Source organism: Helianthus annuus, chromosome 15, assembly GCF_002127325.2.
Source record: "Helianthus annuus cultivar XRQ/B chromosome 15, HanXRQr2.0-SUNRISE, whole genome shotgun sequence".
NCBI classification, from domain to species: Eukaryota; Viridiplantae; Streptophyta; class Magnoliopsida; order Asterales; family Asteraceae; genus Helianthus; species Helianthus annuus.
In genome coordinates, this window is record NC_035447.2 from 2,009,314 (window position 1) to 2,026,687 (window position 17,374).

General features: G+C 35.5%; 2 protein-coding genes across 2 annotated transcripts; both read left to right on the plus strand.

The window, feature by feature from the left end:
• Positions 1 to 201: 201 nt before the first annotated feature.
• On the plus strand, positions 202 to 5,427 carry LOC110909998 (serine/threonine-protein kinase STN8, chloroplastic). The gene is made up of 4 exons (XM_022154717.2): positions 202 to 915; positions 2,020 to 2,193; positions 3,067 to 3,471; positions 4,829 to 5,427. Exons 1-4 carry the CDS (start codon positions 334 to 336, stop codon positions 5,174 to 5,176), a joined length of 1,509 nt encoding a protein of 502 aa, XP_022010409.1. The 5' UTR covers positions 202 to 333; the 3' UTR covers positions 5,177 to 5,427.
• Positions 5,428 to 12,256: 6,829 nt separating this feature from the next.
• On the plus strand, positions 12,257 to 16,482 carry LOC110909997 (receptor-like protein kinase FERONIA). The gene is made up of 2 exons (XM_022154716.2): positions 12,257 to 12,488; positions 13,565 to 16,482. Exon 2 carries the CDS (start codon positions 13,587 to 13,589, stop codon positions 16,257 to 16,259), a length of 2,673 nt encoding a protein of 890 aa, XP_022010408.1. The 5' UTR covers positions 12,257 to 12,488; positions 13,565 to 13,586; the 3' UTR covers positions 16,260 to 16,482.
• The last annotated feature ends 892 nt before the right edge of the window (positions 16,483 to 17,374 follow it).

Here is a 17,374-nt window from a genome sequence, read left to right on the forward strand (position 1 = left end):
TAGTTAAAAAAACAAGTATACCATTGATACAAACAAAATCGAAGAAGAGTACAACATTAACGAACGAACTAACTAACTAACTAACTCACTCTTAGTTAGTCCGTTAGTTACAAAACAACCCCTTAAATATAAAATAATTACAAAATAACCCCTACCTTTCATACAAACATGCAATTGATCAAAAAATGACCAAACAAAACGTTGTTTCCTCAATCTCCACACATCTCCCAGCTAAAAAGATAACCCAATGACACCCCTCGTGGCAAAAATCCATCCTTTTGCTGCTACAAACTCACTCAAAACCCATAACAAACAATCACCAAACACCCATCAATGGCTACCATTACCATGCTTTCTTCAACCAATCTCAAGCTCAATTCCACCTTCATCTCATTCTCCCCTACAAAACCCACTTCACCCACACACCTCCCCCTTCATTCACCTCATTTCAAACGACACCCACAAAAATTAAACGTGTCTTTCAACCAAATCTCCGACGATTTGCTGGAAAACACACTCCATTTGGACCAATTTCCGGTTTTCAAAACCGGGTATGATCAGTTCCAACAGGTTACTAGCGATTTTCCTGAGGTTGAGAAGTGGGGTGTGTTTGTTTTTGCTGGGTTGGTTTGGGTGTACTTGACTGCTAGACCTGGGGTTTTGATTGGTGCCATTGATGCTTATGTTTTGGGTCCTGCACAGAAGGTGTTCGACGGTTTGTCTGGGAGAAGAAATTTGAAAAGTTCGGATTTTTTGATTGGGGATAAGTTGGGTGAAGGGTCTTTTGGTGTGGTTTATTCGGGTGTGGTGGTTCCGAAGAATATGACGGTTGAGGAGCGGGTTAGGAATACTGGGAGTAGGAGAAAGCAGCTGGAGAAAGATCCGAGGTTTAAGGAGAAAGTGATCCTTAAACAGGTGAAAAGTTAGTTGTGATCAGATGATATGTTGAAAATTATAAGAAATTTGGATTTTGTTAATCTGAATTATGATATATGTGCTTGCCATTTGACCGGTAACATCGGATAAGTAACTTTGTCTGCCCCTAATGATTGTCAACTATTGCAACTGACCCGTCATATGTTACACGTCATCAAAGCAGACAGAGTTACTTATCCGTTAGGGTGGGATGTTCATGACAACAAAAATGAAAGTTAGGAGTGTTGTTGGTCAAATTGGCGGTATGGATTATTATTGACCGATAGGGTCTTATTTTGTCAAAAGTCGTAGGTAGATTGGAATATTGGATTTTAATAATCCAAATATGACTTTTTTGTCCGATAATAATCCATATTAACAATCTTTTACTTTCGGTGCCGAGGGCAATCCCACTCTAACAAATTGCTTTTAATTTTAATTATCATCATCATACTCAGTAAATCCCACCAATGGCAAAGCTAAGGTAGGGTCTGAGGAGGGTAAGATGTAGACAGCCTTACCTCTACCCCGTAGGAATAGAGAGGCTGCTTCCAATGAGACCCCCGGCTCGATAGTAGTTTTGCATCAAGCCTTGGACATAAGGCATATTACACTCTGCAATTGAGACAAAGACCGATTAGTGCATGTACCCCCCCCCCCCCCCCCCGCTCTTTCGGCTATCAACGCCACCACATGATGCATGATTAACCATCCTCCTCTTTAAACGTTATTTTCACGAAATTAGTAAAATAACGTTAAAAGTAGTGCGCTTTCACCCCCCCCCCCCCCCCGGCGGTGCGCGCGCCTACACATATATACATTATATGCGCATACCACAAGTAGGGCGTCTTTTAATTTTAATTATGTCATTTCAAAACAATTTAAAACATTCCCATTGGGATAAAAAAATTCAGTCAGTTGCTCATTAGTGGTCGACGAAGTTACTTTTTCTGTTAGAGTGGGACTATTCTTGACAACGAAAGTGAAGGTTAGGAGTACCACCGGTCAAGTTGCTAGTTTGGATTATTATTGGTCAATGGGTCAACTTTTGGATTATTGAAATCCAATTTTCGAAAGTTATAATCGTACTTTGTAAATTACTAGGTAAAAGTTGGAGTTCAAGGTGCTATAGAATGTGGTGATTTTGAAGAATGGTTCAACTACAGGTTGTCGCGTGCAGCTCCGGATACATGTGCCGAGTTTCTTGGGAGCTTTATCTCTGATAAAACTAATTCTATTTTCACAAAGGGTGAGAAATGGCTCGTATGGAAGTTCGAGGTAAATGTTGTTTTAAAATTCAAGTAGATTCACATACATTTCATATTTTCGGGGCGTTTGGATGCGAGTGTGCAAATGCTTTTTGTGATATCGGTTAATCGGGCAACTATATAATCAGGTGTAGTATAACGGGCAATAGAAAATAGTGTCTGGATGTGCTTACGTCGTTTAAAAAAGAAGCAAAATTCTTAATGTTTGGATAACCAAAAAAAGGAAAATTGGCCTGTAATAATCCCACCTAACCTTATTGGCCATTAATAATCCCACCTCAGAATATTCCCCCCACCAGTCCCACCTTTCACCTATTTTTCCTACAATGGTCCCCCGTTAAAAAAAACTTAACGGAGTTAAGTTTTTTTCCAAATTACAAACAAATTTTTAGGGCTTTTGATTAGAACGACGACACGAGTCCATTGATGTAAAACTTGCCTCGAAACGGTGCTCCAAACGATGAAAACGGCGCTTCAATTCGGGTGTTTAAATTTCCAATTAACCAAAATCAAGTCACTTGGAGCACCATTTCAAAGTAAGTTTTACATCAATGGACTCGTATCATCGTTCTGATCAAAAGCCCTAAAAAGTCTGTTTGTAATTTGGAAAAAAGCTTAACTCCGTTAAGTTTTTTTAACGGGGGACCATTGTAGGAAAAATATGCGAAAGGTGGGACTGGTGGGGGGAATATTCTGAGGTGGGATTATTAATGGCCAATAAGGTCTAGGTGGGATTATTACAGGCCAATTCCCCCCCCCCCCCCCCCCCCAAAAAAAATGTTTATTTGATAATCAATTTCAAAACGCAAATCCAAACACCCTGTTGGTATAGGTTACCGATATATCCATGTATAATATTAAACGTTATACGAATCCAACACAGGGAGACCGAGACCTCGGTGATTACATGAAAGACAGACTTTTCCCCTTAAACTTGGAATCACTCATGTTTGGACGCGTATTACAAGGACTTGAATCTATAGAACGAAACGCGTTGATAATCAAGCAAATAATGAGACAAATCATTTCATCACTCAAGAAAATACATGACACTGGTATCGTGCACCGGGATGTAAAGCCCGCCAATTTAGTTGTAACGAAAAAGGGGCGGATCAAGCTTATTGATTTCGGTGCAGCCACTGACTTAAGGATTGGAAAAAACTTTGTCCCAAACAAGGGTCTTCTTGATCCCGATTATTGCCCACCGGAACTTTATGTTCTTCCCGAAGAAACACCGTCCCCGCCACCAGAACCTGTCGCAGCTCTTCTTTCTCCAATTCTCTGGCAGGTGATATATATATATATTTTTTATTAATCAAATCCAGCATTCGAATTTTAAGTAATTTTGTATTAAAGTACATGGGCGAAGCTTTTAAGGGGCGGGAGGGGGCGGCCGACCCCCCGAACTTTTCGCTCAAAAGTGGAGACTATGTAGTTTTCGTATAGAAATTTTTGGGTATATACGTTTTCGACCCCCCCCCCCCCCCTGATTTTATAGAAATTTTTAGGTCTGGTGACTTCAGCCCCCGGGGTAGGAAATCTCAACCTTCGGTTAAAACGGGTCACTTCATACAAAACGGGTTGGGTTAGGTAAATTGCTTAAAGTTTTGTTGTGATAGCGATGTGTTATTTTATGAGGTAAAATTTGCATATATGGGACAACAGGTTTCTGTGAAAAAAATAAAATGCAAATTTATTTAGAAGTTTGAAAATTTGATTTATTTTTTCTGAATTTATATTTAAAATTAAGAGTCAAATGCCATTTTAGTCCCTGTGGTTTGAGCCATTTTGCCAATTTAGTCCAAAGGTTTCATTTTTAGCCTGTGGGTCCAAAAAGGTTTCATCGTTGCCATTTTAGTCCACTGGATTAACTTCATCCATTTTTTCTGTTAACGAGAAGGGCAATTCGGTCATTTTATATGTAATTCTGTGAACTACAAGGGCAATTCGGCCACATAAAATGACCGAATTGCCTTTCTCATTAACAGAATTAATGGATGAAGTTAACCCACTAGACTAAAATGGCAACGGTGAAAACTTTTTGGACCCACAGGTGAAAAATGAAACCTTTGGACTAAACTGGCAAAATGACCCAAACCACAAGGACTAAAATGGCATTTAACTCTAAAATTAATCTTTAAATGCCTCATCTAATGCCACAAGGCTTACATACACTAAAAATACCTCTTCAACAGTTTAAAAAAATGACAGCCTGCCGGTCGCTCAAAACAAGTTATTCATTGCTATAACTTTTATTTTTTTATTTCTATGTTTTTTTTTTAAATTTTAGAATTAATTACTGTTTTCGTCCCTGTGATTTGTCAAAATCACTATTTCAGTCCATTAGTTTAAAAATTGCGATTTCAGTCCCTGTGGTTTCACTTTCGTAACAATTTCAGTCCACCTCGTAACCATTTCAGTCCCTGTATTAACAGAATAAATGGATTGAAATGGTTACGAAAGTGAAACCACAGGGACTAAAATGGTTACGAAAGTGAAACCACAGGGACTAAAATGGTTACGAAAGTGAAACCACAGGGACTGAAATAGCAATTTTTAAACTAATGGACTGAAATAGTGATTTTTGACAAACCACGGGGACGAAAACAGTAATTAACTCTAAATTTTATTTATCATTCTTGCAGCTGAACAGTCCTGATCTGTTCGACATGTATTCTGCTGGGATCGTTCTCATGCAAATGGCTATACCATCATTAAGGTCTTCCGCAGGCTTAAAAAACTTCAACCTAGAACTAAAAGCCGTAAACTACGACCTAAAAAAATGGCGGGAAAAAACTCGAACCAGACCCGACACAAGTGTTCTTGATTTGGATTCAGGTAGAGGGTGGGACTTAGCCACAAAACTAATTTCAGAACGAGGCTCATTGCGTAGAGGTCGTTTATCAGCTTCTGATGCTTTAAGGCACCCGTATTTCTTGTTGGGTGGTGACCAAGCGGCTTCGGTTCTTTCAAAACTGAGCTTGTCCAAGTAGAAAGTCAAAGTTGCAAGGTATTTGACATTTTGACTTAACAAGGTCAAAGATTATTTCCTCAGGTTTCAGTTCAATTAAGTGAAATTGTTCTATGGTTCTGTTACCCTTTCAAAATACAAAAAAAAAAAAAAAAAAAGCGCGAAAAATAGCAAGTTTACTCGTTACATCTGAATTTTGTAAGATGGGTAAGTTACTTGTAAATTTGTAATAGCATGTTTCATTGAATAAATGTAGATAAGGTAATGCGTTTAGATGGTTCGAGTAACTATTGTGGAATGAGTAAATATGATAACTTTAGCGTTTTAAAAAGGTAAATATGATATTATATCATTCATAAGAACGGAAGTAAACCGATAGATTAGTCTGTAATCGTCTTTGTTTCAATAGTAAAACTAACTAAATGTAATTTCAAGGAGAAATTTTTTTTAATCAACTATCTTTTTACTAGAACTTGTAAATGTTTTTATAAAACCGTAGCTTGTCACGTGGAAAATCGACCAATCAAAACAAAGAACTATTCATCAGCCTTAGAGCATTCTCATCCAAACCACCAAAATCTGTGTGGGGGGTTTTTAAAATATAAGAATTATAAAAGTTGGTTGTGAGTGGAGGAGAGAGAAAATGTTACTGTTCATCTGTATATTTGGGGGGACACTGTTCACCCCCTATACTTTTTTAATATATATTGAAAGTGGTTGTGAGTGGAGGAGAGAGAAAATGTAATATATTTTGAAAAGGAGAGAGAAAAAGTGTTTGTTTTTAGTGGAAATATATTGATATAGGAGTTGTTTTTTAGTGGGATGTATGTATATTTTTAGTGGATTGGATGTGAATGCTCTTAGCCTTATAATGATTTTAGTGTTTTGATTATAAAACCGTAGCTTGTCACGTGGAAAACCAACCAATCAAAACAAAGAACTATTCACCAGCCTTAGTCTTATAATGATTTTAGTGTTTTGGAAAGGTAAATATCATATTATATGATTTATAAGAACGGAAGTAAGCCGATTCTTTTGTTTGCAAGGATAGAATTTGTTTAATCAACAATTCTTTTTACCAGAACTTGTAAATGTTTTTATAAAACCGTAGCTTGTCACGTGGAAAACCGACCAATCAAAACAAAGAACTATTCATCAGCCTTATAAAATCATTTATCGGCAATTTTAAAAGGTGGTCTGTCACCTTCACCAATTAATGTAAAATCTATCATCTTACTCAAATGTTACATCACTAATGCACATGAATTAACATAAAGAGACATCCCATGATATGATGGTTAATGTTTTGAGGTTTTGAAAACTAGCGACCAGTTTGGCCAACAATCGGTTGATGCAAACATCAATCGGTTTCCACCAGTTCTCAACTTTTTGGTTAGTTTTGCTTAGACTGGAAGGTATGGGGGCCGGCTGATGCCCGGCTAGGCCCGGCGCCGGACCCCCACACCGCCCCCCTGGGGCTCGGCTCAGCACAAGCGGCGACCCACAGCCGGGTCCGCCGTGCCTCCCTTTTCCTTTTCCTCTCACATATACCTATACACACATACATATATATACATAAAGGGGTTCATCCCCCACCCCCTTAGGTCCATCCCCTCCAAGCCACTCCTACGTGGCGCTTATGTGGCGGCTCATCCCCTCCAAGCCCATCCAAACCATACCTTCTAGTCTTAGACCATGTGTAGTGGTTTAGCTCAATAATGCCCCCAGCATGGGGCGTTTTGCGACACGTGTAAGTCCAGTCAGCAAGGGGCATTATTGGGGGTTATTGCAAAAGTGGCGTAGTGGGAATAATGCCCAAAAACGCCCCTTCCATTAATTCCACAATAATTTTTTTTTAAATTAAATAATGCAAAAGTTTCCCCATTGGTCAGTCAACTCTTCCATAATCCCTTTTAGGCGTTTTTTTTTTAAACACGCCAATCCAATTTTTTTTCAAAAATAATGCCTAAAAACATCCTATTTAATAGAGGAGGGGGTGTTTTTTTTAAATAATACCCAAATAATACCCTTGTTTTATTTTGTTCCAGTCTATTAACTTGTAACTAACCGATGACATTAATGGTTATTGTAATTTAATATATCCAGTTTCCAATAAAAAAGTAAAATATAAGATGATGGGACTATTATAAAAAATAAAGATAAGGTATTTAAATAACACTTGAAATCAGTATCACAAGATTATTTTGTGAGAATTACTTTGGAAAACTATTAATTAATTTGTGGGACCAAAGTACCAAACACACGTTACAAACTTGAGCCAGCTAAGAATCTAAGATTACATATCAACATCTCAAGTTATTAATTATTCACACCGACGATTAATAACACTGTTTATACCGCAGAATTATAAATCAACTAAATAAATATAACACTTAATAAAAAAATTATTTTTACACTAGACATAGCATAATACGTTCAGGGTTATTCGATCTATTCTCGTAGTTTATATAACAAGGCGAGATGCTCGTAATGTGAGCTACTCAAAATCGGGTTGTTAAAAACTCGAATAAAACTGAACATATTGAACTTAACTAGCACTACAAGCCTATTGCTTATATAGTTTTGTTTATATAATAAATGTTTATCAGTGTAAAATTTAATATATAAACGATTAGATAACTAAAAATATTCAACGAGTCAAACCCAAATCGAGCTTAAGCTTAAATAGTTATTTAGAGTTAAGTGTTTGGTTGGTCTCTGTGATTTGCAAAAATTGCAGACTTGGTCCTAGTGGTTTACTAATTACACGTGTGGTCCCAAAAGTTGTCAAAATGCACTCGGTTAGTCCCCTGACCTAACCTCTGTTAAATTTCTCAGTTAACTATGTGTGAAATGACTATACTACCCCTGAAAGCCCAATCATCTTCTTCAACCACTTTACGGACACTTTCATTATATTCCACAAGCAATGGAGACAAACAACTCACAAAATCGGTCATCTTGCTGAAGCCTATGATCGTATTGGCTCATAGGCCTATGAGGGCCTATTTTGATCCATTATGTTTGTCCCGATAGGATTTTAGTCTTATCTATTTATTTTTTATTTGTTTTATATTTACCAATTTGCTTACACGAAATATATAAATACTTTAACTCCATAAGATATTAAATTAATAATATTTTAATTAATCAAAAGAGTTTAAATTAAAATAATAATTATCAATAAGAGATTGCATAATATAATGACAAGTGTCCCTAAAGTGGTTTCTTTTATTATATTAGTATAGATTTAAATATTATAAAAGAGTTATGGTTATAAATTATTATAATAATTTATTATTATTATTATTATTATTATTATTATTATTATTATTACTAAATCTGATAAATATTTTAAAATATTAGATTATCTCCTATACGAATTGTTTAAATTAATATTAAGTTTAATTTTATAATTATCTTTTAACTGATGCATTCAATGAATGACATGTGTCTTTTTATTGGTTTCTTTTATTATATAGTATAGATAGATTAGAATTTATACATAATATTTAAAATATTGATATCCAATTTGTCACAATCTTAATAAATTCACATTATACCTCGAAGGCTCGAAGTGTGATATTATGATATGTTACTTAAAAGTTAAAACTGATTATAAAAACTAATAGACTTTAAGGTTCATAAATCGGTAAAATTGATTGAAGTGTCCAAATCGAATTAAATTGGATAGTACATAACTTTAGACATTGGAACCTACCATATTATACCAATGTTTGTCATTTTCTAAAAGATGGTATAAACAAACAATTTGCATCTAACTTTTTAACGATAAATTTAGATTACTAATGGATTATTGGAGTATAATCGTATCATTAATGAAATCACTCGATCATATTTATCTCCACTAGACAATAATATACACCAATTCAAAATTCAAGAGAAACCAATAAATCTAAAAAAAACCTCTTATAAGAATAAAAGTCAAAACCTAATGATATTTAATCCTTACATATGATTGATGTCAACAACTAGAACCAAATTCTATCGGTGTTAATGATGTCAGCAAGAATCATAATGATGTCATCAGTCACTACAATGATGTCAGCACAAAGATCCATATTGTTGATTTTACCAAACTTATTTTGGTGCTTTCTAAGATAAGGTGATTTCCAACCATCCGATACGTTTAAAAGGCTCACTATTGTATTATACTAGTAGATGTTCCGTCCGTGTTGCGGGGCGATAACCGAATAATTCTCAACCAATTAAAAAAACACTACTATAATTTAGCTAGGGAAGAAAAAACAAAAACGATGGTAAGACCGTAGTAAACCAAATAAAACAAAAAACCTTTATAGTTTTAGTAAAAAAAAAACTAAAACGATGGGAAAAACGTAATTTTTAACTGAGGGCCAAATCATAAATTTAATTCGGGGATAAATTGTAAGCTAAATAGACCAACGGGGGAGTGCCAGGAAGTTGTCGGCACGACTGTAGTTTTGCACTGGGGCAAAATTGTAATGTCATCGGGAAAACAAACAAAAACCGATGAGGAAAATGTAAAGTTAAGTTGAGGGTAAAATCGTAACTTGGTTGTGAGAAAAAAAAACTAATGGCAAAACTATAAATTTATACGGGGCAAAATTGTAATTTTGAACCGAGGGCAAAATTGGAATTTTTAGCCAGGAGCAAAAGCGTAAATTTATTTTTAAGTGGGGGTAGAAACATAATTTTGAACTGATTGAAAAATCGTATTTTTAAGGGAAAAAAACTAATGGCAAAACTGTAAATGAAATGGGGCAAAATCGTAATTTTTTAACCGGGGGTAAAATTGAAATATTTAGCTGGGAGCAAAAGCGTAAATTTATTTTTAAGCGGGGGCGAAAACATAAATTTGAACTGATGGTAAAAGCATAATTTTAAATCAGGATAAAATTGTAATTTTGTTGGGCCAATAGGGGAGTGCTAGACAAGTGCCTGGCACTATTACCCCTACCGTCGTTTCAGCCCAATTGAAGGGAGGCACTATTGCCTGCTGATTTCACCATCTTGTATTTGTAGTAGTTTAAATTTGTATTTTTATAATTTATATTTGTTTTCTTCTATATTGGATAATGATTTATTTTCCATGCTAAAGTTAGCTCGACTATTTAGGTAAAACCTCTTACAAAGTTGTTTGTTATTTTGTATTTTCATCGTGTTTGTTCATTATGTCATGTTTCGAATTGATAAAAAAAAATATTAAAAATATAAATATAAATAGTTAGTCTTTGATTTAAATGGAACTCAAGCTAACACTCATTTTCTCTAATCTCATTATCAAAAGTAAACCCCATTTGAACACGACTTCTTTAAAAGGGAAGTCAAGTGCCAAACTATCACTTCCTTTCATTTTTTTTTTGTGATTTGAAAGTTATAGATCATCTTATGTATTAATTCTGGTATTAGTGTCGTTTCAAAGGAAGTTTTAACGATAACTTCATTTTTCTATTTATGCAATAATGACAAACGAACCTGAATCTGAATGGCAAACATGAAACCCGAAACATTCAAAACTTTTAGTTTGAAAAATATTTGAGTATGATATTAGTTTTACATATTTTCACAAATTTGATATTAGTTGATACCCAATTTGGAATTCGGAGTCTCCCTTACTTGAATCATAACCATAAACATTTTATTTTAATTTATGTGTCCTTAGTTAATGGAGAAATATACAAATCCAATTACTTTATACTTTCAAATTTCTAATATCTATAATAAATTTACATAAAAACTAGAATAGCAAAGAATGTACTTGTAATTTTGAAATCCTTGCAATCGGATGCGAGATACATTTTTTAATTAAATACAAGACTAAAATTACCAATGCTTGAATCTACTGCTATTTCTAGGTACAAGGGACAATGAGTTAAACTAAACCAACAATTCGTTTTTTTTTTTTTTTTTTTTTTTTTTGGGGGGGGGGGTGGGTGGTCGCAGTTTTTTGGTCTATGATTCGGTTAAATGGTTTTTATGTTCGTATCTAAATCTAAATTTATTAGTAATTCAACTTCTACACCAAACATGAGGGGTCAAATTGGAATAACTTATTAGCATAAGGGTCTAGTGGTCTACATAAAAATACAAAAAGAAAACGGTTTATGGGTCCGACTTTTACGCGGCTTAACAATATGCTGTTGGGTGCATGACATTTATGATTTATTTTTATGATCTGTCAAATTATTAACCCTCATTTTCACGCGTTATTCAAATAGACCCCTTCTTGTCTCATTCGAATCCAAGTGTTTTCTTTGTTTTTTAATATTTTCAAAATATAATATAATATTATAGAGGTACACTCAATTGAGCTTGGTATTTACTACTTAGCCTCAACCACACAAACTTCGCACATTAGATTTAGCCTAACTCACGTTAGTATGGTAGAAAATAGTTAAAACTTGTCTAACTGTATAAACCGAAGTAAATTGGTCAATTCAGCTAGTTTAACTGTTCAATAGTGGTTTCGCTTTGGCTGTTTTTATAGTTAATGGTTTGGCTGACTGTTTAAAACTTGAATTGCACGTCTAGATTACCTTGCATTAATTTTTATTTCTCTTAATATAAGTTAATTAATGTGTGTATATATATGAACCATTTTTATTTTCACATATTTATAGCTTTTATACATCCATTTCAAGTTTTACACCTCTATTTAATTTATTTACACCTTCATTTCATGTATTTATACCTCTATTTCTTGTATTAATACCTTTATTTTGTTTATTTATACATCCAATTTATGTATTTATACATTTATTTCATGTATTTATACCTTCATTACATATATTTATAAGCAAAAAACTTAACCCTAGTTTGATTTCGTTATTAATTGAAATTAACCAAAACCGAACAAAAAACCGACAAATTAACTGAATTAACCAAACCCATTAACCGATAACTTCCATTACGAATACGCTTAATTCCAATAACCGAAACAAACCGTACACACCACCATGTATATATGATAAAAAAGATATTGTAATAAAAAAATATTTCAAAAGCATAGTACAACATAAAGGGTAATCTCGTCATTTCATAAGATCACAGCCACTGCTCTTACATCAACCACGTTCTGAAGAACATATATAAACATATAAAAGTGGAAACCACCAGCTAATCTTTTTAATTCCACTTTCTCTCACTAAAATCCCCCAAATTTCCAAATTTAACACCTCAAATCTCTTAAATCATCATCAAAATCATCATCATTATCACTCATTCACATCTCAAATTTCAACAACCGCTTGCTGTTACTTCAATCTATGGATTAAACTTCGAGTGCATTAACGGCTACATCATTCACAAATCACAATCTCACTCTAATTCAGGTAATACATTCCGTAATCACTTGTTCTTCTGTGTTTGCTGCATTATACTGCAATATTGTATAATATTATGATTTGTTTGAGGTAACTTGTTAGTTAAACTTTGTAGATCTGCTTATTTCGTACGTTTTTAGGTTTATGTGTGTTTTAGTGAACAAATCTGCTGAAAAAGTCGGAACTCGAAACCCTAGGTTGTTGTTGTGGTGTTAATAGCTGTAGATCTGGCTGATTTTTCGGGATTTTGGTGAGAATTTGTCAACTGTTCATTGTGTTGATGCTAATTTGATGTTTATTAGTTTGAAAATTGATTAATGTGTTTTTGAAACTGGATTTTTTATTGTGTTTTTTGTAAATATCTAGAAATTTTTGGTGCTGAGTTGTTTAAATTGAGAATTACTTGTTTCAGGTATTAATATGTCAACTGTTCACCGTGCTGTTGTTAATTTGATGCTTATTAGTTTGAAGATTGGTTACATGTGTTTACCAAACTGTATGTTTGATAGTGTTTTCGGTGTATTCTAGAAGTTTCCGGTGTTTTTTGATTCAGAATAAATGTTTTTTTAGTGCGATTTTATTAACTGGTCATCGTGTTGCTGCTAATTTGATGTTTATTACTTTGAAAGTTTACTAAATGTGTTGTCGAAAATGGATGTTTGATTGTGTTTTCGGTGTGTTTCTAAAAGTTTCTGGTGCTGAGTTTATTAGATTGAGAATTACTTGTTTTGTGTGTGAAATTATTAACTGTTCATCGTGTTGCTGCTAGTTTGATGTTTATTACTTCGAAAATTGATTAAATATGTTTTCGAAACTGGATGTTTGATTGTGCTTTCGGTATGTTTGTAGAAATTTCTGGCACTGAGTTTTATTAGATTAAGAATTACTTGTTTTGTGTGTGAATTTATTAACCGTTCATCGTGCCACTGCTAATTTGATGTTTATTAGTTTTAAAGTTGGTTAATAGTGTTTTCTAAATTAGATATTTGATTGTATTACCGGTGCATTTCCATAAATTTATGGCAATAAGTTGTTTTTAGATTGAGAATTGATCGTGTTTTTATTCTTTTTGTTATTCTTTTCAGGCTTTAGACTTGTGGAATTATAATGAGAAATCCGGATAGGTGTCGCCGGCTGGATGTCTTCCCTTGCTTTCTGCTATTCGGCTTTGTGACTCATGTGGTTTTAGCTGCTAATTATGTCCCATCGGATAAAATCTTATTAAATTGTGGTGCGAATGGTGAATTAAGTGATGACGATGGTAGGAAGTGGACCTCCGATGTAGGGTCGAGATTCGCATTAGCAGGTGCAGATTCCATAGTATCAGATGCAGCTACTCAAAAACCTTCTGTTCCAACGGTCCCGTTCATGACAGCACGTATTTTCCGATCTGAATTCACCTACAGCTTTCCGGTAGCTCCAGGAAGAAAATTCGTACGCCTTTACTTCTATCCCTCGTCTTACGCCAAGTTTAACGCCTCCCAAGGTGTCTTCTCTGTTGTGTCTGGAACATACACCCTTTTGAAGAACTTCAGTGCATACGAAACCACAAATAATTTGAATTATGACTTCATCTCGAAGGAATATTCTGTGAACGTCGATTCCGGGACTTTGAATTTGACATTTACTCCTGCTTCAGGAACTCCCGATTCATATGCATTTGTTAACGGTATCGAAATCGTTTCGCATCCCGATATTTATTCGTCTGATGGAAATACCATGATTGTTGGTATCAACACGCCTTTCGATATCAACAATGACACGGTTCTCGAAAACGTCTATCGGTTAAACGTTGGCGGTCAGTCTATTTCACCGTCTGGTGATACCGGGCTTTTTAGACCGTGGGCTGGTGATACACAATACATATTTGGGGCGGGTGTTGGGGTTCCTGTGGCTACTGACCCGAACATCACTATCAGTTATCCTTCGGGTATGCCCGATTATGTAGCACCGGTTGACGTGTACAAAACCGCCAGGTCAATGGGTCCAACCCCAGCGGTCAACATGGGTTACAATCTGAGTTGGTACTTCGATGTTGACACGGGCTTTTCGTACCTTGTTAGACTCCATTTCTGTGAAGTTGCTCCGGAAATAAGCAAGGTTAACCAACGCGTGTTTGAAATCTTCATAAACAATCAAACTGCTGAGACCGAAGCGGATGTAATTGCGTGGGCAACAAAAAAAGAGGTTCCGGTGTTTAAAGATTACGTTGTCTTTTTTGGTGGGGGAGCTCCAAGACAAGATCTATGGCTAGCACTGCATCCAAACGCCGCATCAAAATCACAATATTATGATGCAATCTTGAACGGTGTTGAGATATTTAAGATAAACGCGAGTGACGGTAATCTTGCTGGATCACTTCCATCACCAGCTCCAGTACAACCAATCATTGATCCCGATAGAGGAGCGTCTATAAAGTCCGGTAAATCTAACAAAACCGGGTTGATTGGTGGTGGTGTTGGTGGTGGCATTGCTGTAGTTATCCTCATCGGTTTGTTTGTTTGCTTTTTGACCCGTAAAAGCAAGAAACAAAAGGATCCGAGCTCTAGTGATGGCCCGTCGGGCTGGCTACCACTTTCATTATACGGAAACTCACATTCTTCGGGCTCTACCGCGAAAACAAACACCACCGGTAGCTATGCTTCCTCCCTACCGTCAAACTTATGCCGCCACTTCTCGTTTTCGGAGATCAAAGCTGCCACTAAAAACTTCGATGAATCTCTACTTCTCGGTGTTGGTGGATTCGGTAAAGTTTACAAAGGCGAAATAGACGGTGGGACAACGAAAGTTGCCATCAAACGAGGAAACCCGTTATCCGATCAAGGTGTAAACGAATTTCAAACGGAAATCGAAATGCTTTCAAAGCTTCGTCACCGCCACCTCGTATCATTAATCGGCTATTGTGAAGATAACAACGAAATGATTTTGGTGTATGATTACATGGCACACGGGACCCTTCGTGAGCATCTTTACAAAACCCAAAACCAACCGTTACCTTGGAAGCAACGGCTCGAGATTTGCATAGGTGCGGCCCGCGGGCTCCATTATCTCCACACGGGTGCTAAACACACCATCATCCATCGTGATGTTAAAACGACTAACATTCTACTAGATGAGAAATGGGTCGCCAAAGTTTCCGATTTCGGGCTCTCAAAAACCGGGCCCGCTTTGGATCACACTCACGTAAGCACGGTGGTCAAAGGTAGTTTCGGGTATTTAGATCCCGAATACTTTAGAAGACAACAACTGACCGATAAATCCGATGTGTACTCGTTTGGGGTGGTCCTGTTTGAGATATTATGTGCTCGACCCGCTTTAAACCCGACACTACCGAAAGAACAAGTGAGCTTAGCTGAATGGGCTCAACACTGCCACACAAAGGGTATTCTTGACCAAATCATCGACCCGTTTCTAAAAGGAAGAATCTCACCGGAATGCTTCAAGAAAGTGGCGGAGACCGCCGTGAAGTGTGTTGCCGACCAAGGGATCGAGCGTCCGTCCATGGGTGACGTGTTGTGGAACCTCGAATTCGCTCTGCAACTTCAGGAGAGTGCGGAAGACAGTGGCGGCAATGTGTCATTGGGTTTGGAAACTAGTGTTTATGATGAGGTGCCACTTAAAGGGAAGGCGGGTGGCGGTGATTATGACGAAAATGTGACGGATTCTCGAAGCACCGGGATGTCGATGAGCATTGGCGGGAGGAGTTTGGCTAGTGAAGATTCCGATGGGTTGACACCGAGTGCGGTGTTTTCGCAGATTATGAACCCGAAAGGTCGTTAAGATGCCGGTAAGTCGCCGGAACCTGATTTTAATATTTATTTTGATAAAGTTTTATATTATTTTTTAACACGCAAGATTGATTATTTGTTTTGTAATCCCATCTCTAATATAAGTTGTAATTACCGTTTTAAGAAGCGTAACGGTTCTGGGATCTATTATTGTTTAATTTATTTTTGATGAAATTGTGTACACCTGGAATTAATAAGTGTTACGTGTCGATATATTTATTTGTGTTAAAAGCATTTAGTCACTCAAAATTGTGTAACCGTAACACGATTTGTTTAACCCATTTATTTTAGTGTGTCAAACAGGTTGATGGGTTGACGGGTGTTAATCAAGTTGTAACTTGTAAATGTGTTAATGATGGTTGTTTTTTTTTTTTTTTTTTAAAAATGGGTGATATAGGTTAGATACAGGAGAAATCTCTTTGTTTTAGTATTTGTATTCCAAGAAAATCTAATTTTAAAAGCCAAAAAAAAAAAAGAATTTTTGAAAAATTAATTGTCAGCCCTATAATAAGTAGAAGTAATGTGATTTTTGATATTTGGTACTGGGCTATAATAAGTTAGGTAAAGCAAATAAGTGTAATAATAACCGTAGAATTTTCCATTGTGTGGTCGACAATCCACACCAACCCACCACGTTGTAAATAAACAAATACACATGGTTATCCATCTTCTAAATATTTTTTAGAAAATTTAATCATGCATCCACTTATTTTTTCAGAAACTATCATTATAAAATATTAATGTAATCTGAGTTTTTTAAGTTATTGATAGACCATTTTAATTGTAACAGTTAATTAGGTTTTAAAGTCATTATAATTATTATTATATTACATTTATATAAGGAATCGATCACTGTACATTTAAAAGTACAGTAATTGTCACCATGATCATATAAATTGGTTACCACCGAGCCTTCTTGTTGAGTGGTAGCCTTATGATTTTTCTAAACATGAGGCTATGGATTGGAGTTTCGTCTTAAACCCTTGCTGTTAAAAAAAAAAATATAGATTGGTAGTTACCATTTCTCTCTCAATTTTTAAAGTATTTAATGACATCTTAGTAAAGTTAAAATGGATTTTATTATTTAAAAAGTTTCAATATTACATA

Coding starts and splice junctions, on each gene's coding strand:
- LOC110909998 (XM_022154717.2), top strand. CDS start 334: ATGGCTACCATTACCATGCTTTCTTCAACCAATCTCAAGCTCAATTCC. Junction 916..2,019: donor AGAAAGTGATCCTTAAACAG/GTGAAAAGTTAG, acceptor GTAAATTACTAG/GTAAAAGTTGGAGTTCAAGG. Junction 3,472..4,828: donor TTTCTCCAATTCTCTGGCAG/GTGATATATATA, acceptor TCATTCTTGCAG/CTGAACAGTCCTGATCTGTT.
- LOC110909997 (XM_022154716.2), top strand. CDS start 13,587: ATGAGAAATCCGGATAGGTGTCGCCGGCTGGATGTCTTCCCTTGCTTT.